Genomic DNA, 22,356 nt, shown 5'->3' with positions numbered 1-22,356 from the left:
GAGTGAACTGAAACTCAAGAATTTAACGGCCTTCAGAAAGGTGACATCTGTATGCACATTCATTTCCAACAATTTCCCAGATTTCTTTGGTATTTGTCTTTCTTAAATTTTTTCCAGGTTTTTTTTTTCTCTTTCCAATTTTGAGAGAGGAGTTTTGTAAAGAGACTGAGTTCTTTCTTTCCAAAATCCCTCAGTTTTGGCTTTCTGACAAATCACTATTAATAACTGGAAAACGCTGATTAAGACCCCCTCGTCATGGTGCTTCAACTCAATTAAAGAGTCCATCAGGAGATGTTTACTCCACCCAGTGTTTAAGGACACTGCAAATTCTGTACTATTCTGTACTATTATCAACCAATAAATACCCTTTGGAAGAGAAAGGGATGATTGGAAGGATTACTCTTGGTTTATTTCGGGGGGTACTATTGCATGAGAAGCTTGATCAAGGAATAAAGATGGAACAAAAAGGAGGGTTACCAACATTCCTATCTGAGGATCAAGTCTCACTGTGGTTGGAACTCAGAGAAGAACAAAAAGGGTAACTGTCATAACTGGGAGTCATCCAAAAGGAAAGCAGCTTCTTTACAAATTTACAAGAGATTGTAATAATGTAACAGTGGGAATGCCCAGGCGGTAGGCACTTTGAGGTTGAATGCCCTAGGTAGAAGGGACAGCTCCATCCAAGAGCTTCTGCCAATTTTTATAACCAGATCATCTGTTACTTCAACGGTAGAAGAGAATTCCTCTCTGCACCAAAAGATTCTTTTCGATTAACAGAATGGCCAGTCATCCTAGATCCTCTGTATTGTTTCCCGATCCTCAGGAGTCACAGGCTCCTACGTATATTTTCTGATGCTAAATAGAAAATGCATACACACAGTCTACAAGCACAGTGGTGTGATTAGATGATCAGATGGCAACTAATCCCAAAAAAGGAGCTTGTTTTATAAATCATTTATTAAATACAACTTTGTGCCAGGAAACTTTCTAGAAAGTTAGCATACATTAACTTATGTATTACTCACAACAACCCGGTGACTTAAGTATTGCTATTCCCCCTTTACAGATGAAGAAGGCTTCTTGCATGTCTAACAGGGTTTTCCAGTGTGTTCAAGGTCATGTGCCAGAGGCAGAATTAAAACCCAGATGTGACCCATGGCTGAGCCCACACTCTATTCTGCCTCCCCTAGAGCCAGCATCCCGTACACATTTCCAAGAATCCTGTAAAGCACCCACCCTTTTCTGCATACCAGCCAACATGAATGCAGAAAGAGTTGCTAGTTGTGGTAATAAATATGTCAAAACAATTATCTTTTACGTATCTGATATCCTTCGCCATGAGGTGGGCTATGGAAGCCTTCTTTGATTGATAGACTAAAGTAAGTTTTGATACAAAGGACAGTTCTGGCCATTTAACTAAAAAGTGGTAGGGGTTGTAGGGAGAACATATTTGGGGCACTGTAGAAGTGCCCCCACTGGTCAGTAGGAGCATCTGAGGAAGTCTTGTCAATCTTTGGCTCTTATACTCACCCAAGTTGCCTGCAGATCTTCCTTTAGTGGTTCTACTAAAAAACAACAATACTTAATTCACCTCCTGTGGCCATCATAGCCACTTCTCCCACAGCATTACTCTGCCATTGGAAATCCAATGACGAATGGTCCAATCACAACACAGGAGACTGGATTCCAAAGGTTTGAGGGATATCCATCTACTGACAGGAAACCTGCACAAACATGTTCACAGGTGCTGGAATATTCCCCTGTCTCATGTGTTCATTTTTCCCTGCTGTCCGTGAGAATATTGGCTACTTTCTGGTGCCTAGGATAATGCATCATTCAGAATGTCTCCGGGACTACTGGCCTGGCTTAAATGCAGGGAGATGACTTGTCCACAGGGACCCTTCCTCCTCATTTCTCCTTTCTTCAGCATCAGCAGCCACTAATCTTCCAGCACATTCATGCTGTCCCAGTCTCTTCTGTAAGAGAAAGAGAAACACTGCTCTTATCTGTTCATTTGCACTAAGACACCAGAGATTCAAATGTATACCCTATCCTTCCCATTCCATCTCCAACAGGCAGTACTTGTATCATAAAAGAGGGCAATTCTTAACCCAAAGGAATGGTGTGTCATGATGGGGATGGAGGGGAGGTATGGTATTTGGGAAGGGAAAGCCTTCCAGGTGATCCATTCCAGTGGGAACAAATTTGGCCATTCTTGATGTAAATGTTTGCATCACCTAAGCCTCACTTAAGCTGGGAGGATTTCAGAATTATTTAATTTTCAGAATGAGCAGTTGAAGACTAGAGAAATATACTAGAAATGAGCTCTACTGATCTAATCTTAACCTGAGGGCAGATATATGCTGGGCACTCTCTCCACCCAGCCCTTACCTCTGGGTCTTTCTTTTGGCTTTGCACAGACACTCATGTTGAGACTCCACTATGTACTCAAATGTACAGAGTGTTCTTGAAGCTCTAACTTGCATTTTCTGCCCTTGAAGAGCCAACAATAAGAGGCAACAAAGTGTCACAAGACAGTAAATGATTAAAGACAAAATAACCAGTGTGTATACTAACAGGTGCCCTAGGAGTTGAGGGGTGAGCGTGGAAGACCCCCGTGGACTAGCATGATAGGAAAGACTTTCTACATGAAATAGCATGTGTCTTGGAGATTTGAATAAGTCGAAAGAGGGGTGGGTAAGCATGATAGTATCCAAATATAACCACCCTTAGTTTTTCCCATTCCATGTAGCTCTTCCCATCAACAGGAAGAGTGGCAGCTCACACTGTAGTCCTAGTTGGAGGCTGCAGTGACCTATGATCTCACTACTGCATGCCAGCCTGGGCCACATGGCCAGATCCTGTCTGTTAAAATAAATAAATAGTCTAGGCGCAGTGGCTCACACATGTATTCCCAGCACTTTGGGAGGCCAAGGTGGGCCGATCACTTGAGGTCAGGAGTTCAAGACCAGCCTGGCCAATGTGGCAAAACCCCATCTCTACTAAAAATACAAAACATTAGCGAGGCATGGTGGTGCATGCCTGTAATTCCAGCTACTCAGGAGGCTGAGGCACGAGCATCGCTTGAACACAGGAGGTGAGGTTGCAGTGAGCAGAGATCGCACCAGTACATTCCACCCTGGGTGATGGAGTGAGACTCTGTCTCAAAAATAAATAAATAAATAAACAAACAAATAAAGGAGGAGCCTCTTTTCCTTCCCCTTGAATCTGGCTGCACCTTGTGGCTTGCTTTGACCAATAGAATGAGATGGGAGTAACATTCTGGGACTTCTGGTTGCATAGACCTTAAAAGGACTAGCAGCTTCCACTGCCTCCCCCCTGGAGCCCAGCTGCCATGCAGAAGAGAAACCCATGCTAGGGTACAGAATGATTAGAGCTCATGTGGAGATAGGCCCTGGGAGGTGAGACAGTATCTTGGACTTTCCACATAAATAAGCCCAACTGACCCTCCTTAGAGAAGTGCCCAACGAGTCCTGCTAGAAATTCTGACTAATGGAATTCTGAAAAGAAAATAAACTGTTGTTGTTTTAAGTCGCCAAGTTTTGGGGTGGTTCATTAAGCAGCAACAGGTAAATGAAACAGTAGGATAAAGAGGAGTACATGAGTGATGAACTGCTTTCCACATGAGAAGGTGGCATAAATAAAATGAGAATGAGTGCATATGGTATAAGGGAGCCCCAAACTGGATAAACCAACCTGGCTAGAGCAAGCATTTCAGGTTAACAACTAGAAGAATATAGATTGATAAATCAGGCCCAAATAGCTTTAGTGTGGGAAGGAGATCTTTAAGGCAGTCCATGTGATGCCCTCCACAGGAGATGCTGTCAGTGTTGATAGCTCCTTACCTGTCTACATCAGTGTGTACCAGCTCAATGTCCAACCACCAGCACCTGTGTTTCATTGCCTGGGAGCTTTTTCTTGGCCCCTGAAGCTCACTCTGCTTATGCAACAGGCCGGAAGTGCTGGGGAAATAATGCCAGCAGAGTAGCCCTCAGTCAGTGACTGATGGAATTGGTCTATAAATACTCCAGCTCAGGTATATGCTACACTGTTTCCCAGAGCTCACAGTAGAATTAAATTCCAGGTGCCCACAATGGTAACCTGCCTTATAGTACACCTTAATGGTTGCCTTCCCTTCTCGGTCTCTCAACCTCATTCTCCTACTGGTGTTTCCAGAGATCACCTTTCAGTAATACATTGCTTGCTTTTGGAGAAACCCAAACTAAGATGCTTTCATTTTGCAGTTAAGAAAAATAAAGCCAGGACGGAGATTACTTTGAGTGGGTGCTATAACAAAATGAACCAAAATATGCAGCTCTTCAAACAAAACAGAAATTTATTCTTGCCATATAAGCAGTCCAGGATGGGAGGGCAGATTCTGCTCCTAGAAGTCATCTCGGGACCCAGGCCATTGGGGAACTATTGCCATCCTCAGTACATGAGTCTCATTAGCATACTTCCCAGCCAGCAAGAAGGAACAGGGAGGTGCAAGTATGAGATGACAATTACACACATCACTTCTACTTGCATGCCACTGGTGAATGCTTAGTCACATGGTCCTCGTGTCACTGCAAGGGAGGCTGGGAAACGTAGTTCAGCTGGTCGGCCGTGTGCCCAGCAAGAAGAGAATAAATGATGACAAGTGGCAGACAGGAGTCTCTGACCTGGAAGATTAGTTTGTTGCCAAAGTGCCCACAGCTAGTTAGTGGACAAGTGGAACTATAAGCCTTTCTGCACACTATTTTTTCCTTACTCTCCTCACTTGGATTCCAACCAGACTGTGACAGGGCTCACATGTCATGTTGAAGAGTCTGGTATTCTGCAAGGTTCATCTCCCCTCATCACAGAAGCAGCAAAGCAAAATAAGCCATTGGAGGCCCTCTCAGGCTCAGCCTACATGAGGTTCCTCGATTGGACTTTGTGACCAAAGCAAATAGCATAGAGGCCCTATGCTTTCAAAGAGAGCCAGCCAGCTTCACTGCTAGCCCATGTAGCCCCATGGTACAGATTTTTAGATGTACCTGTTACTTTACTGACAAACACCAAAACAATGTCTTAGAAACCATACAAACCACACACATCAACAACAATGGGAAGGGTACCCGTATGTGACACTCAACCTGTCGGATTGGAATCCTGGCCAGGAGAGGCAGAGGAAAGAATCGGGGGGCTAGCTGAAATCTATGGATATCAGAGATATCTTCCAGTCATCTCTCAAGAACCTGAACTTGTTTCTGTAGCTTCCAATTATCTACAGGCCGACAAAGCTGTTTCTTTTTGAACTCAGTATCACAGACGGAAATGCTAGAAAGTTAAGCCCACCCAGCACAGCTCATTTATATATTAAAATAGAAGAAAATGAGAGGAGACAGGTTTATCTAAGTGGATCCTATTCATAACTTTTACATGCTAACCTGAATTTTCAAATTCACTTTTGACTGGATTTGGGGTTAAGCTGGCCATATATGTACAAATGGTCATTTAAGAAAAAAGAGGGGGCAATGAAAGCAAATGATTTATTGCAAAAATTTGTTTAATGGCCCTGCACTGTTCTTTTATGTCAATTTTCAAAAAAATCCTTTATGCGCAATAGAGATTGCACTAAATTTTAAAATCATTATTCTGCTTTAACCATTCTTTAACTTTTCCCAAGATATGAGGTATATATTTTTTACATGTAGGTTGAAAATTACCAAGGTTTGTTTCATTTAAGTTATTGGACACAACTCACTATTACATTTCTAACATTTTTGTGCAAGTGAACAAGAGTAGCAGTTACCTCTGATTTGAACTCTATACAGTAAGGTGGTACTTTGGATTTTTCCCCCCAACAATTTCCTGTTAGGCTCAACAAACCTCCCTCCAAATGCAAACCTCAGTCTCAGTTAGTAGACTGTGTTGAAAATATGTGTCTAATCACCAAAAAAGCCAAGCATTTATCAGGATAAGCCTTCCAAACGCATCAACTTTAATGGTATCCAGACGGCTTTTCTGGAGAGGGCTCATTAGTTTAGAAAAAAAATTCTCAACATTTCCATGTTCTGTAGCTTTACTTACATAGTCAAAAATACAATCCAAGCTCCTTGCCTTCTTGTTTAGTAGCCATTTTTTTGCCCATATACTGCCTTGAAAAATAGTCAAACAAATGTAAAGAAGATAAGTATCAAGCATAAATGAACTAGTGCCAAAGGGGATAGGTTCTGTACATAAAAATGAGCAACACCAGTGGCTGCAGATTAAGAAATTGAATATGTTGGTGTTTAAAATTAGAATATTTCCCCAAAGGATTGAAAATGTTCCATTTAAGAAAAGAAATGTTTTCAAATCACTCTGCTGACTAGAGGAGTCTGAATCAAAGTCAGAAATTAATAATAGGATGCAGACAGAGACCCCTAATCATAAATAACAGAGACGATTTTTGTATGGGTAAAAGCCTGCATGGCCCAGCAGTGTCTATAGTTCTATGGGGGAAAAAACTAATAAAATGCAAGAAGAAAATGTTAAAAATAGAAATGAATGTGCCTGGTAGAAATGCTATTGTCATACTCTTGTGACACAATGTCTTCTTTTCTGGAAAAGTAATTCTTCCATTGAGCCCAGGCAAGCATTGTATTCATTGTAAAGTTGTATATTTAAACCTGTAGTCTGAAGGGTTTGTCTGTATTTAAAGCGCAATGCTACCGGGCTCATTAGAGTACCAGGACAAAGCTCTAGCATATTACTGCTTTGACACTTCTCAGAACTCCTAGGTAGTTTTCAGTGGCTTCAAGTACTTAGATTGTCAGCAGTATAGGAAATAGAAAGTAGAATATTGAATGGGTGAGGTGTATATATCAAACATGTGGGAATGTATAGACAGAGAGATAAAGACCCTCCTCAAACATCCTATTATATTGCAGAGGGTGCAGAACAATTCCAGGGTAAACACAGGCTTGGAGTAAACAGAGTTGCAATGTGCAGGTTGCACGAATTAGAGCATCCTGAGTCTCATTCAAGATCAAATCGTTTCTTTCTAGACTTTTTAGCAGGAACAGGCTCTGCTCTGGGTAACAGAAAGATTTAAGAACATAATCGCAGCCATGAAATCTTTAGTGTAAAGACAAGAAGAGCAAGGGGTAAGTGTTTAAATTCAGGCCTGTTTTAACAACACAATGGCCTCATCCTACAAGTGCCTCCTTTCCAGTTTGGGCCAACTCAATGCTTTGACTGAATCTGTGTGCCCTCTCCACGGTTTTGGATAAACCTGTGCTTTCTGGGAAGTTGCTATCAGGATGAGGGTGCACTGGCTGAAGGTAAAGATAGGAAGGAAGGACAGTGGTCAGGAGGAGGATAGCCCCAAGCCAGGCAGGACAATATCCAGCCAAAATAATTTACCCTGCTTTCTGCTAAACACAATTTATTTTCTTGTATTTATATTTGAAATAAACAATACCTGCATGTGGGGAGAAAAGTGAAAGATTCAAGAAACAGCACAGCGGAAAGTTGGTCTCCCTGTAGCCCACCTACTTTGGTTCCTTTCCAGTGGCAACTGTGAGTCTTCCTTGCAGATATTTCCATGCACAAATTGTCACTCAATTTAAATCCATGACCTTGAAAAACACAGCTCCCCATCCCTATCCAGCCCCTGCCAGCACCCAGGTCTTCTCTTCCCCTTCAGGTCATTCTTCACCCAGCCCACTCCCCAACATATTTCTTCATCTTGGGGTACCTGACAGACGACCTGCTGACACCCTGATGACTCAGGCGCGCTTCTTTTTATATATATATAAGGGTTAGAGTTATTACTTAATGATAATTACTTATTTTACACATTGTCGTCTGCTGATGTTTAAAAGATAGAAAGACATTTGTCAGGGCGGGCGCCTGAGGCTCTCAGAGGACTCCGGGAGACCCTGCCAAAACGTTTCCAAACTGAATAGTCATTGGGCTGCCAGATAATTCAGAAACTATTTGTATGAGCTGTTTATCAAATTATTAACCGCACAGATGTTGTTTGGCTGAAGAGCAGCTGAATCCCCTCTCTGGCAGCCGCGGAGACAAAGGTCTCCAGGAATAATTGGAGATGTGCATGGAATATTAAATTAATTTACTGCTCTTAATTCTTATGCAAATTCTGACCTCCGATGGCGCCTATCAATTACCCCGCGCGCAGTGAAAGCGAAAGCGACAGTTTCTTTTCTTCTCTTTGCTTTTTTTTTTTTTAAGAACTCGAAGAAGGAAATATTTGCGATAAGCAGGCGGTAGTAGCACTTCGTAACTGGAATTATTTAATTGAATCTTCAAGTTTTTAGGGATGTCCGTAGAGGATAAAACCCCAGTGCTCAGGGGAGAGGGTGGGAGAGTACAGGGGGCGGAGGAATTTGTTGGTTTGACTGCACACCTGTGGTCGGCGAGAAAATACCAGCCACGAGCAGGGACCAGTGATGTCAAATAAAACATTGGCTTGTAGGCGGACGCGGGCCTTGGGAATCGCGCTAGCTCAGCGTTAGCCCCGGGTTTCACCGAAGCCTGCGATTCGAAGGGAGTCGCGTTTCCGCAAACTGCATCGCTAGGGGCCTGGCGTGGAAGCGCCTCTGCGCGACTTTCCTCCACCGCTGCCTTCAAGGGAGGCTCTGGCTTCCATTTACTTATTTTTGGGGGGTTTTAACCTTAGAAGGTTCCTGCTTTTACAACCGCTAAACCCCAAAACCTTTTTTTCTTTTTGTTCTTTGTAAAACCAAACCACTACGCTGTGCGTTCATGTTCAACTCTATTGAAATCCCGGGTGGGCCGAAATAAGATTTAATTGTCTCCTGCGTGGGGAATTGACACCCACTTTCTCCCCTGCATTGAGCAAACACCAGGGCTTTGTCTGAGCTTGTGGCTTAAACGCCGTGCGGTTTCTGCACCCGGTTGGGGGGGTTGTAAGACCGGAGGTCTCCAAGTCTTTCATCATGTTTCTAATAAGGAAAACCAAATCGGGCCCATAATGTCATCAGCCCCGGCCCGACCTCGCCGGGACCTCGGCAGCCCGATGATGTCGCCAGCGGCCCCGGCGCAGCCATTACGCGCCGCCTTTCAGCTCCTTGCTGTCCCCACAAAAGCCAGACAACAATATCAATTAATCATGCAGCGGGCAAACAAGGAGATTTACCCCGCGACAAACAGCCCCACCGAGAGCCGCTGAATGGGCGTGATTAGCATGTGAAAAGGCGAGCAAAACTCCGCGGTTCAACAGCTAAAGAGCAATTTGATGGGGCTGGGATGGGGAAATTACTTGATTAGCTTCCGTCGGAGGAGAACACGGTTACAGCCCCTCGGCCGGGAATCCGACAGGGGAACAAAACGCGCTGGTAAACACGGCGACGTGCGGGGAGCGCGGGCGAGGGAGGGAGCCCCGGGGCCGGCATCGAGAAGCGATCGGGGTGGGGGTAGAAATATCTGGCATAAGGGCTGACCCGCTAGCCCCCGCCAAACCCCGACCACCCTCACCTAGGGCTCCTGGGCCGGGATCGGGCGGACCGAAGACTTCACCCAGAGCTGGAGGTCGACCTTAATTTAAAGCGCTGCCCCGGCTCTGGCCCCGAAAGACAGTGAGAGGCGCCTGCGGGGGGAAAGGCCTACCCACGCTGTCCCTGGAATCTCCTCCAGTGTCCCCAGGGACGCAGTCCGCCGCCGCCAGCTCCAGGGGCTCGGGCCCCAGGTTGGAGTAGCCTCGCGAGCGGCTCGGCAGTTCCACCGGGTAGCTCAGCGCTTCCGTTTGCGCAGGCAGCTAACTGTGGAGCCGGGCAAGACGTGTTTTCCGGCTCCTTCGAATTTAACCGCCCAGTTCCTGCCTCCTGGAAAAGCTGCCACGATTGGGCTTGGGCTCCGCCTTGGGCAAGAAAGGGTTCCTCGGTTACGCCACCGTGGGGACGTAGGTGGGAGATGGAACACAGCCCCCTAGCTGCGTGCAGGGGCCAGAGGCTCGCGGGGGTGGGGTGGGGGCGGAGTGCGGCGCGGGGTGAGGGCGCGACCGCCTTGGGGCAGGGGCGGTGATGGAGCAGCTCCGGGCTCTCCCTGGGCTCGATTGAACAGCCCCAGGCCGGCCTTGGATCCATGGAGGCGGATACGCAAGGCCAGATCTGGCGGCGTGGCCCGTTGGGCATCGCGGTATCTTCCCCAGCCCTGGGGGGCCGTGCTGAAGGCCCACGGCCGAGGTTTTGCTTTAGGTATACTTGGGCCTCGCAATTGAGCTGTTTGCGAACAGGGACCCGGCGAATCGCCAGGGAGCGGCGCGGTTCAGCCTCCCCACTTCAAGGCCAAGTGGAGAGTGAAGACACGCTGAGTCCCCCTGCTACCTATCACGCCATCTTAAGCGGGCAGCGACACCTTACCCGGAAAAGACCCTGAAGCTAAAGCCTGCGCCTACACCAGAGAGGGGAATTTAAGTTTCCCACTCTCGACGTGTCTGGAACCTTCCCTCTAGCCGCGTACCCACAACCCCCTGCTCCCTGGCTCCTCCCAGTGTCAAGGAAGGGGAAAGACTCCCACCCTGTCCCCAAAGTCTCAAGACTAACTCGCTCCAGGTCACGGGACCCACTAAGAGGGCCTTTCTAGCTCATATTCCGAACAGGGGGGCAGCGGCGGCCCTTCGGGATCTGGAGAGAAAGAATTTAACGCGGCCTTCCTGAAGTACATTCACACAAATACAAGAAAGACTTCAACGCACAGAATCGCCAAACCCCTTGCCGTCTTAAATAAATCCTGCCCTTGGCACAGAAGAACGGAGAACCAAGGAGTCAACTCCTATTTTATAAGAAAAAAAAGAGGGGGGAAGGAGGAAGGGAGTGGGTAGCCCCCACTGAGCGTAACAATTGTCACTCAGTTGAACAGTGTCAATTAACAAATCGCAGCTCTGGCTGACTTCAAAAGGCTTAATTCTTTTTGAAATGTCTGTGGTGATGGGTGTGCAGCGAACCCCAGCTCGCCGGTCGCTGCTCACCCCGCTCGCCTCTCCCTCTGGACTCGGTGCTGAAGCCCCAGTGCGGCTCCCTCCTCTTCTGTCCGCAGCTGTACCCGGAAGCTCTGACTCCCGGCTTGGCGCCTGTGCCGAGAGCGGAGAAGGACGTCGTGGCCGGCAGGCCTGGACATTGGTTTGCAGAGTGTAGCGGCTGAGTGTAGCAGCTGGTCTGGCCCTGGGAACCCCAGACCCGCGAAGCTGGAGGGCGCACTCCCTGGCTGCAGAGCCCCAAACCCGCTGCGCTGTCCAAACGTTCCAACGCTGCAAGCAATGTGGCAGGACACACCGAAATGCGTGTCTCGCACACCCGCCCATCTTTCTCTGCTCAACACGAAAGCGCCTTGTGGCTCGAAGCGCTTCCTTGGGGTAGCTGGGACTGTGCATTTTAATTCCAAAGTCAAGAGGTTGAACCACCTCAAAGTTGGCGGGTGGAGGGGGCGGTGGCAGGGAACTAGGTGGCTGGATGCCTTTGCTTGCGGGGTGGCAGGGCTGTTCCTACCAATAGCCACGGCTCGGGGCTGGCTTTGTAGATATTTTTCCAAGTTCTGCCCGGTGCCCATCATATTGCCCTGAAAAGCAAAAGAGGCCGCAGCAATTTATTCCAATGGGCGGTTTTTAAGAAGCTGGCAATTTGAACCGGCTGGGTGTTATTTAGTGCAATATGAAATCAAATGATCCTATTTCTCAAATAACAGTGTCTGTGAGGAGAAGTGAATCCTCTGAAAGGGTAATTGTCTGCTGATGCTGTTTCCCATTATACCCGATCTTGGCCTAAATGGTGTTCGGCAGCGGGGCGGAGAGCGAGGGGTGAAATCAATGTGCGCCAACTCGCGCTCAGGAGACAGGAAAAGGTAGCACCGCTGGCGTCCTGGCACGTCGAACGAACAATGCCACCCCACGCGTCACTAATCGACTCATCTTGCAGGTGTCCGAAATCATTATTAGACGTGAGTGATCTTGCGTACAGGAGTATAAGACTAACTCTTACTCCTTTCGCAACTTTGGGAATTGTTAGTCTCCTGGCATCAGTCACGCAGCAGACTGATGATAATCTGGGAAATAAAATCCAGTTTGGCGTCCCTTATCCCACACCCTCCCCGACTCCATGTCATTACTGAGACGCTCAGTCCTTTCTTCCAAGGACTCACTTCTGTCTAGGACCTTCCCAGTCCAGCTTCTGGAAAACAAATGTAATTCCTGGGAAATACAATGCGTCAACCAGGCGCACATTATTAATGCTATAATGTGTGCCACCTTTGGGAGAAACAGGTTGGTCCTGGGCTTTTAAATTGTTCCCCGTGGGCCCAGCCACTATTTTTGGTGGAACCAGATATAAGGGGGTCAGTTTGTGTCTGAGAAAAGCACAGATGAGGAGCAAATTTAAGGAATAATTTTCATAACAAGGACAAAAGCTGCATGCTGGAACCAGCGCGTTGGCCTTTGGTCACGTCAGTACCCCAGGTAGAGCTCAGCGGTAATATCAAAGGCTGCTTCTCCTTAAAATGACTCCCAGCTGCAGAGGCAACCGCAAGCAAAACCTTGTCCATAAAACCCTCTTTAGTTACCACTAACGCAACTTGAGGGGATTAGCCTCCTCTTTAGGGCCTGAGGGCCAGGACAGAGAGGTGCGGGCCCCTGGAGAAAGATGCAACCAGGTCTGCAGCCGCTGGGGGTCCAGGACGCCGGCAGCTTCTGAGCACTTCTCCTCTGCCCCCCATCCCCCAACCCCTGACTTTACCCCTGTTTTTTTCCTAAGAAGTGTTTTGTGTGTTCCAAATATCCGGGAATTGCAGTCACAACCTACATCCTCTGCTAATTTGGGGCATTTCAGGCTGAGCCTCCTAGAACCAATTTGTGGCTTGTTTCTGCTCTAGCTAGGCAGGTTTTGTTTACATATTCTCTCTGGGTATTTTGAGAGGACACAGACAGACACACACACACAGGCGCACACACCCACACGCATATATTTTTTCCATTCTGTGACCTCTGTTTACAAGCCCGTTTGGTTGTTCATGATTTTCCCCTTAATTGGTGTTACCTCCAAATATCTGGAGGAGCTGGGAGAGAAATGGTCATGCCTGCATATCCAAGGAGCCCAGCCTAGGAAGCTTCTATCTCTGTCTAGGAGGAAGGTTCTGCCACTATACCTGGAGTCCGAGGCACCGGACACCAGGCGCGCCGTTGCGGCGCTCTTTAGGGCCTCTCTGGCTGAAGGAAAGCAGGCAGCCTAGGTTCAGCCCGCCGCGTCCCCTTTCGAATGCCATTTCCCAGCTGAAAATCCAGCCAGCACAACCTGGACACCGAGCCCTCTGGAGCCCTGGTCAGGACGCTTTAATTTTCACCCTCCCGCTCTGGGTCTGAACAACCCTCCAGGGTGTTATTTCCTGGGGTCTTCTGGGGACATCCCTACCTCTCTAGGGCCTGCCCTCCTCGGGCTAAAAGTTCAGCCCTTCAATGCCGTCGTAGACTAAGAGGCGACTCTCCCTGTGTCCTGCAAGAGGTTTCTCGAGGTACCCCTCTGAGGCTGCCGCCCCCCAAGCAGACCTGGCTCTGCACAGCAGCAAAAGCAACCTCCTACCTGGCCCGGGGCAGGACTGCGCCGCGGCGGCGGGGACAGTGCGAGCGTCGCTGGCCCCCTCACCCGGCGGGGGCCCTGCGGTCACACTTCTTCCAGGATAAGGAGTGGCCAACGCCCGAGCCCCCCTACCCGACCCCTTCAGGAGAAAAGAGGGACGGCTAGGAGTCCCTCCAGTAACCTCAGTTTAGGCCGGGGTTTCGCACCTCCCCTAGGAATCCGGCTGGAAACCCCAGAGACTCTGCGGCTAGAGTTTTGTGGGCGTCTCTCCGCCTCCCAGCAGCTTCGTGCTCTAGCAGGCTTCATCCACCCCTTCTTCCCCCGGACTTGCCTGAACCCCGCCGAGCACTAGGCAAGGCCCGGGTCTGCGGACTGGGGAAAAGAAGGGACGTCGGGTGGCCCAACCCGACCGCCACCTCGGCCCGGCCTGCGGGGAAACCCCACAAAGTCAAGGCGCGGGGTGGGGGCGGAGAGCGGGATCCAGAGAGAGACCCAGAGGGACGCCCCTTCCCCCCAGGGGTCTCCGGATCCTAGGGACTCTCTCAGAGAAAAGAGGAATTTTTAAAAACAAATCTTCCCTTTCCTGAGGCCGTTTTCCAGCCTTCTACGCGCCTTTGCCGGGGAAGAGTCGATGGCTCGCCCTGCTCATCGGCTCAGACCAGAGTTACCCTGAGCCCACACCTCTCCTCCGCTCTGCAAGATACCCCTTCCGCCACCCCCAGTCCCGCGGTCCTCCCCTCTCCAGACCCACTGACCTTAGGAAGGCGCAGACCCACCGCTCGCCAAGCCTCGCCCCGCACTGTGCACGGGAAGAGCGGGTTCCGCGTGCAGCCCAGACCGGTTAGCTGGTCGGCGTCGGCTGGGCTGCCGAGGCGGCGCAGAGCTCCCCTCCCCCACGCCTTATAATTTAATCACATGCGATATTAAATTATCAAGCTGCTCATTAATCATCACGCGAGTTATTGGGACTGAACACGCCGCCGCGTGTTTTGACAGCCCAGAACCATTCGCGGGGGTCGGGGTGTGTCTGGGTTTGGGGAGTGGGGCATGTCTAGCCACTCTGGAGAAACACTGCGAGCCCCACGCGGGCTGATGGAGCCTCTTGCCTGGAAAAACATGTGGAAACGCGCAGGCTGGGCGTCAGAGTTTGTTTGAGGGTCTGTCAAAGGCCCAAACGTAACCCTTCCAGGCCACTTTCCTTAATATTTGGATTTTGATCACGATGATGAAGACAGCGGGTGGCGTGTGATCAACAGCATCTTAATTTGCAGTTTTTCAGGAGGGTGAATTTGACCTGCCTCTGTGCATCTTCATTGCCCAGTGTTGACGGTATGAAGTTAATTCGGTTGAAATGCAGATGGAGTCAGATCACTGAAGTCATTTCAAAGAATAACTTTTCCCTAGTTCAAAGGGCCTCTCTTGCCTTTCACATACTACAAATGTGGTGAGAGAGACATAAAGAATTTTAAAATTAAATTCTTAATTCGAGGCATTCATTTTAGAATGATATACGCCTTTCGCCCTAAAGTGGTTAGAACCTGGTTTTATTTTCTAGGGTTTTATTTTCCTTTTCTCTATTTCAATTAAAGGAATCTCTTTAAATGAGTAAACCAATTAAATGAAACTTCTTATGATTTCATTCCATACAATAGAAGAAACAAATGCTCATTAAAAGTTTTCTTAGTGGCACAAAGGAGAGTAATTAATTCTCAGCATTCACACCTTCACACCAGCAAAACGATAAACAAGAGGGAAAACATCCCCCACCTCTGGAAGAGGTAGTGTAGATGTGAATCTGCAAACCAACTTAAAAAAAGATATACCTAGTTTGAAATTAGTCTTTGGAAGAAATGTAATTCCCAAATTAAGTCTCTTCCCACCTTGGCATAAGCCAAGGCTACTTTTCAGCAGAAGACCAGTTCCTCCGGGCAAGGGCTGTGAATTTCACTAAGTTGGTAAGTCAAGTTTTCTACACAAATCAGAGATCAAATCAAGTTGTTTCCCCTTTTTAAAATATAAAGTATAAACAAATACCAAACTGGGGCATGTTCCAAATCCTCAGCAGCTAAATTGCATTTAACTTTTCTACCAGAAAATGTGATCAATGTAGTAAGCCAATAAGTACATAAATACTACCCCCGCTTATGTTTTATTGCAGAATATCATTGATCATATTAAATGTGTCCAAGACCACTCATGAGTTATTTTCTCTTCTATTAATCTGTTGTCTGCATTTTTCTACCCTCACCACTAACATACAAAGAGTTGGGTATCAAAACTCAACACACACACATAGTGCTAGGTGAAATTCATACATCCTAAAGAAGCTAGTGCAGAGGGGGAAAAGCCATAATATGGATGTGATATTTTTTCATAAGCCAATGGAGAAAAATATATTGACTATCTTTATCCAGGCAGTTCATGCCTACATGTGCTCTGCAATGACAGGGACATTTGTTGTCAGGGACTGAGAGATGGCTTTCAATGCCAGGATCTTTTTCTGGTAAAAGCGGGCCATTGGCTAAAAAAATTGTATCTGAAGACTTTGTTTTAAAACTGGAGATTTTGAACATAACCTGAATTATCCAGACAACACGGTTTGGTGAACTTGACAATCATGTACTTCAAGACTACATGAGAAGCTTTTGAAAATAATTAAAACATAAGGTTTTGTTGAATAGAGTCACCAAAAATGGGAAAAAATAATTCCTTCCATTCATTTGCCTATTTTCTTCATTGTACTGTTTTTGCACAATCACCCATTTGATGCTCACTGGAATGCTAAAAGTGTGAATTCGAGATGAGAATTTATCTCCACCCTGAGGCTCAAGTTATGGAACTTGTTCATCACTAGAACAAAAGCAAGAACCCACATTTCCTGACTCCTAGTCCAGTGCTCTCTCCAAATAGCTAACATAAACATCTGATTTGTTCTTTTAGTGATAGGCCCTCCCTATCACTAAATAAGATTGAACTCTTTAATTCTCTGAAGCTCTGTCAGAATGTAGCAAGTTTGGAAAGCACTCTTGTCTAGGTGTCAGTTCAGCCGTTAGTTATAACTCTGTGACTTTGAACAAGTCACTCTCTTACTTTAGTTGGGTTCCCCTAGAAGTCAGCCCTGAGCCAAAGATGAGTGGAAATAGATTTTTCAGGAGGTGATCTCAGGAAGCAACACAGTAGGGAGAGTAGGGAAAAGAAACAGAGAAGGGGAGGGAGCAATACAGAGTGAATTACCTAGTAAGTTACCATTTTATGCAACTGGAACTTAATACTATTAGAGAAATCTTGGGAGGCAGTGTAGACACCTGCATGAGGGACAAGGGAATTGTAGTATCCAGTTATTGGTTGAGGACTTCTGGGATGGGCATTATTTGCCCACACTGTAGGGTTGCCTTACAGGAGGCGAAGAAGACATTGGCCAAAGAAAGACCTTAGGTAAAGAGTCATAGATGCTGGGAGGTGGATGGTGGGCCAATGTGGATGGAAATGGTAAGTCCCATTGTGTTTTCCAAAAACAGCTGCATTTGTATCTCCCAGCCCACGTGTTCTTTTGCAATTGACTTTGCCACTCTCCCATCAAGAAGCGGGACTTAGTTTTCTACCCTTTGAATCTGGATGGGCCCCGTGACTGTTTTCACCAGTAGAACACAGTGAAATTGACATTGTACTAACTCCAGTGTGGGTGTTAACTGGCCAACAGCTTCCATTTCTTGTTTCTTGGAATGCTGGCTCTTGGGGCACTCCCTCTTAGAACCCAGCCACCATGCTGGAGACAGATCAGGTGAGCATGCAGTTCAACAGCCCTAGTTGAACTCCCAGCTGACTGCCAGCATTAGCCACCAATGTGGAGTGAGCAATCACCATGAGAATGAGTCATCTTGGATGTCCAGCCCAGCAGAGGCTTCAGAAGACTGCGGCTTTCACATCTGACTTAAACACGTTAGAAATCCTGCGATGGTTAGTTTATGTATCAACTTGGCTAGGCTGTGGTACCCAGTAACTTGCTATGAAGGTATTTTACACATGTAGTTAACATCTAAAATCCGTTGACTTTAAGTATTAGAGATTATCCTCAGTAATGTAAATGGGCCTCATCTGACCAGTTGAAGGCCTTAAGAGCAAAAACTGAAGTTTCCTGGAGAAGAAATTCTGCCCCAAGATTGCTGCAAAACTCCTGCCTGCATCCCCAGCCTGCCAGCCTGTGCTACAGATTTCAGATTTGCCAACCCCTGCAATTACATGATCCGATTCCTTTAAATATATATATATATATGGTATACATATACAGGGTATATGTATACACACATACATATATATACATACAGACATATATACACATATACACATATATACATATATATATACCTATGTCTATAATTGGTTCTTTTTCTCTGGAGAACTCTGGCTGAAAAGGATCCAAGCCAAGAACCACCCAGGTGGGCCCAGTAAACGCACAGAACCGTAAAGTAATAAAAAGCCATTGTTTATCACACAGCAATTGATGATGAGAATAATCAGAACAGGAAGTGACATTGTCCACTCTGCTTCTCTGTACCTCAGTTTCATCATCTCTGTAGTGAATATCTTGTCCTAGATTGACATTTTAGCTCTTTCGAACTTTCTTGCTCTCAAATTCCCAAGACTCATCAATGAGATGGACTATTCTGCTGTCATTACATTGATAATACATATTTTGTTAACATCAAGCTGAAAAAAAGAAATAATGAATAAAGAATTAAATAAGATAAGATGGACAGATTACTAAATTATAAAAATCGTGGCGGCCGGGTGCGGTGGCTCAACGCTGTAATCCCAGCACTTTGGGAGGCGGAGACGGGCGGATCACGAGGTCAGAAGATCGAGACCATGCTGGCGAACACGGTGAAACCCCGTCTCTACTAAAAAATACAAAAAACTAGCCGAGCTAGGTGGTGGGCGCCTGTAGTCCCAGCTACTTGGGAGGCTGAGGCAGGAGAATGGCGTAAACCAGGGAGGCAGAGCTTGCAGTGAGCTGAGATCCGGCCACTGCACTCCAGCCTGGGCGACAAAGGAACACCCCTTCAAAAAAAAAAAAAAAAAAAAAAAAAAAACTTGTGGCACCTGAAGAGGTTATAATTAAATAGTGTGGTAGGTTAAGGTAAAAGTGGTTCTTAATTTCTTTCTCTCTAGATTCAAGTTGCTTAAATAAACCTGCAAATACTTTCCTGTGTTTTATGATGAGAGATTTTTATGGACGCTTTTATGGAAATAGATGGCAGATTATGTTTACTATGGGCCTTTCAACAGAACAGAGTAACATTTTCGTAAATACAAATCGTTGCCAAAATAATTCTAGAAATCCAGGTTCTGACATATTGTAAGTAGACGAAAAAACATGAGCGGTCTCAATTATTTTCCTACTGTTGTTCGAATACCCAGGTGCATTTTCTGAGATTTGAGGGGTCATGGGAATCTTTGTATTTCTTTTCCTTCCCCATAGCAGATAACTCTTGTTCTTTCTGTTTTTTTTTTTTAATTATTGCCCAAAGATAATGATGTCACAATTTCAACATGTTTATTAGAAATTTATTCCTATAGAGAAATTCCGCTCTGAAATATTCAAGGAAGCTTAAGAAAGGGAAGCAATTAAAGACTGTTGGAGAAGTGGCCAGGCGCGGTGGCTCAAGCCTGTAATCCCAGCACTTTGAGAGGCCAAGGTGGGCAGATCACGAGGTCAGGAGATCGAGACTATCCTGGCTAATACGGTGAAACCCCGTCTCTACTAAAAAAGTACAAAAAAATTAGCTGGACATGGTGGCAGGCCCCTGTAGTCCCAGCTACTCGGGAGGCTGAGGCAGGAGAATGGCATGAACCCAGGAGGCGGAGCTTGCAGTGAGCAGAGATGGAGCCACTGCACTCCAGCCTGGGCCACTGAGCAAGACTCTGTCTCAAGTAAATAAATAAATAAATAAATAAATAAATAATAAAAAAGAATGTTGGAGAAGGAATCCCATGGAGTGTTAGAGTGCAAAGTGGTAGAAAATTTCAACTTACTGCTGTCTTCATTGCTCTACACACCTTGCAATATCCATTTGGCCTGAGGCTCTCACTTAATTTCATATTGTCACTTCTAGACCGCAATTTCATTCCCTCTATTTGTTTGTTATGTTTTTAAGAGATAGGGTCTCGCTATGTTGGCCAGGCTGAAGTGCAGGGGCTGTTCACAGGCATGATCATAGCTCACTGCACCATTGAATTCCTGGGCTCAGCAATTCTCCTAAGTAACTGAGACTATAGGCATAGGCCACTGCGCCTGGCCCCTCTACCTTCTATTTAAAATTCATCCCGTTGACTTCAGGTTCTGTTTGGGGATAAAAGACAGTTGGAAAGAGCATTGCTGTCATCTTACAACAACAAAGGCCAGAAAGCCAGTCAGTATGTCTGTTGTTGAAGGCACCAGAGTAGGAATATCACAAGGCAATCAACCGGCCCAAGACTTAGGTTCAGGGTGAGACCTCCTGTGCGTGCCCAAAGCCCTCCATCTGACAGCTTCTGAGTGTATACACCAAGTTCTTCAGTGAAATCTGGAGCATGGAGAGGAAGTTGAACAGTTTCCCTTTAAGCAGGATAGTATATTCTAGTAGTCCTATAATAGGTCTTAAAATCAATCTTAGTCCTCCAACATTCTTTCCACAATTATTCTTTATAGAGTTGTTTTGGCTGTTAGAAACAGCTTGTTAATTTCTTAAAAAAAAAAAAAAAAAAAAAAACCTGCTGGGATTTTGATAGGGAGTTTGTAGAATTTATCAATCAATTTGGAGAGAATTGACATCATAACAATATTAAGTGTCCTGACTCATATTTCTCTCCATTGATTTAGATCTTCTTTCATCTCTCTTAGCAATATTTGCAGTTTTCAGTGTGCAGTTCTTTCACATCTTTTGTCAGATTTGCCCCTAAATATTTCGTGGTTTTTGATGCCATTGTAAATGGTATTTTAAATTTTTCAATTTCCTGTTGTTTGTTGCTGGTATGTATCAATACAGTTGAGTTTTATATATTGGTCTTTTATCCTACAACCTTGCTAAACCCACTTATTAGTTCTCTGCAAGGCAGTAGAAACCAGAATGACACAGCCTAGTTTCCCTCCTCCCCATTATCCTCTAAGAGGACATTTGTCATGCAGATGACCCTGGGTTGCCCTCTACTTCTCTGTTTTCTGCAGGGCTTCGAACAAGAGAAGCAACCTCTCCACGCCTCTGGATACTAATGCTCACCTTGCCATGCTACAGTTAGGAGTAATAAGATCCTATATGTTGAAAGCCCAGCCAAGGCCTGAATCATAGCACTCAGTATATGTCAGTGTCCTTTGATTAATATTCTAAGTTCTCCATGGAAACTTCTTTTGTGCTCCCAAGTGCTAAATACCCTTGTCCAAGTGTTCAAAACATCCTCACTTGTTGGCCTATCATGACATGCTCCATTAAGGAACTAAAAACTATGTTTTTAGTTAATGCACATGCTGTTTCTAGATAGCAGATGCTGTCAGAGTTCATTTCTCCTTTCTTACCCTGCAGGTTGCCTTCATAGTGTTTGTATAGTCCAGGACATCCTCCACCTCTCTGTTTGAGGGTGTTCTCTGGTGCTGGGACTACTTGGGAGATTGCAAGCAAGACTAGAAATACTAGAGAGTTGTCTTAGTTCAAGTTGCTGTAACAAAATATGTTAGACTGGGTAACTTATAAACAACGGGAAAGTAGAGTGCTCACAGTTTTGGAGGCTGGGAAGTTCAAGATTGAGGCACCAGCAGATTGGGTGTCTGGCAAGGACTCACTGCTTCACCGATGGCATCTTCTTGCTGCATCCTCACATGGTGGAAGGGCAAAAGGGGCAAACAGGCTCCCTCAGGCCTCTTTTACAAGAGCACTAATCCCATTCATGAGAGCTCTGCCTCCCAAAAACACCACTTCTTAATATCAAAACACTGGGGGCTGGGCGTGGTGGCTCACGCCTGTAATCCCAGCACTTTGGGAGGCTGAGGTGGGCGGATGACTCAAGGTCAGGAGTTCAAGACTAGCCTGGCCAACATGGTGAAACTCCATATCTACTAAAAATATAAAAATTAGCTGGGTGTGGTGGTGCATGCCTGTAATCCCAGCTATTCGAGAGGCTGAGGCAGGAGAATCACTTGAACCTGGGACGCAGAGATTAGTGAGCTGAGATCGCATCGCTGCACTCCAACCTGGGCAACACAGCAAGACTCCATCTCAAAACAAAAAACAAAAAACAAAAAACAAAAAACCCTGGGGATTGAATTTCAGCATATGAATTTTGGAGTAATGCAAACATTCAGACCACAGCAGGAGTTAACCTAAGGAGCAACCCTCCATTAATGAGTGGTGGGAGTGGATAGATTCAAAAGCCTGCTTTCTCATCCCTCAGTCAAGATGATTCTGTTCCATCCTTACATAGTCCCTTAGAGGTCCCCAGCTGAATTGAGTCACAGCTGTCCTTAGTGGTAACCTGCCCATTAAGGTCTCTTAAATCTGCTTCCTTCCCTTCTCTGTCTCATGGTCCCTGTCTCTCAATCACTTCCTGGGATAACCTCCAAAATAAACTAGTTATGCCCCTAAACCTTGTCTTGGGATCCGCTTTGAGAAATCAAAAACAAGATAGGTCATTTGACAAATGATCAAGGTAGTTAGTAGCAGAACTAGAATTAGAACCCAGTTCTTCTGGTTCTAGACTATGTTCTTTAGCCTTACCAGATGTGGGAGTAATGCACTTGAAGCAATGATAA

General features: G+C 46.1%; 1 protein-coding gene and 1 long non-coding RNA gene across 2 annotated transcripts; both read right to left on the bottom strand.

Annotated features, from left to right (window-relative positions):
* Positions 1-943: 943 nt before the first annotated feature.
* On the bottom strand, positions 944-9,678 carry LOC108536449 (uncharacterized). The gene is made up of 2 exons (XR_001887520.1): positions 9,493-9,678; positions 944-1,976 (listed from the first exon to the last, which is right to left on the bottom strand). It is a non-coding gene; the product is annotated as an uncharacterized LOC108536449 (long non-coding RNA).
* A 325-nt stretch (positions 9,679-10,003) lies between these two features.
* Positions 10,004-16,095, bottom strand: LOC108536300 (uncharacterized). Its single transcript, XM_017882944.1, has 4 exons — positions 16,007-16,095; positions 15,300-15,372; positions 14,333-14,476; positions 10,004-11,571 (listed from the first exon to the last, which is right to left on the bottom strand). Exons 1-4 carry the CDS (start codon positions 16,093-16,095, stop codon positions 10,981-10,983), a joined length of 897 nt encoding a protein of 298 aa, XP_017738433.1. The 3' UTR covers positions 10,004-10,980.
* Positions 16,096-22,356: the final 6,261 nt, after the last annotated feature.

This window comes from Rhinopithecus bieti, unplaced genomic scaffold (assembly GCF_001698545.2).
Source record: "Rhinopithecus bieti isolate Rb0 unplaced genomic scaffold, ASM169854v2 scaffold_641, whole genome shotgun sequence".
NCBI classification, from domain to species: Eukaryota; Metazoa; Chordata; class Mammalia; order Primates; family Cercopithecidae; genus Rhinopithecus; species Rhinopithecus bieti.
This window is presented reverse-complemented; position numbering and strand designations above follow the sequence as displayed.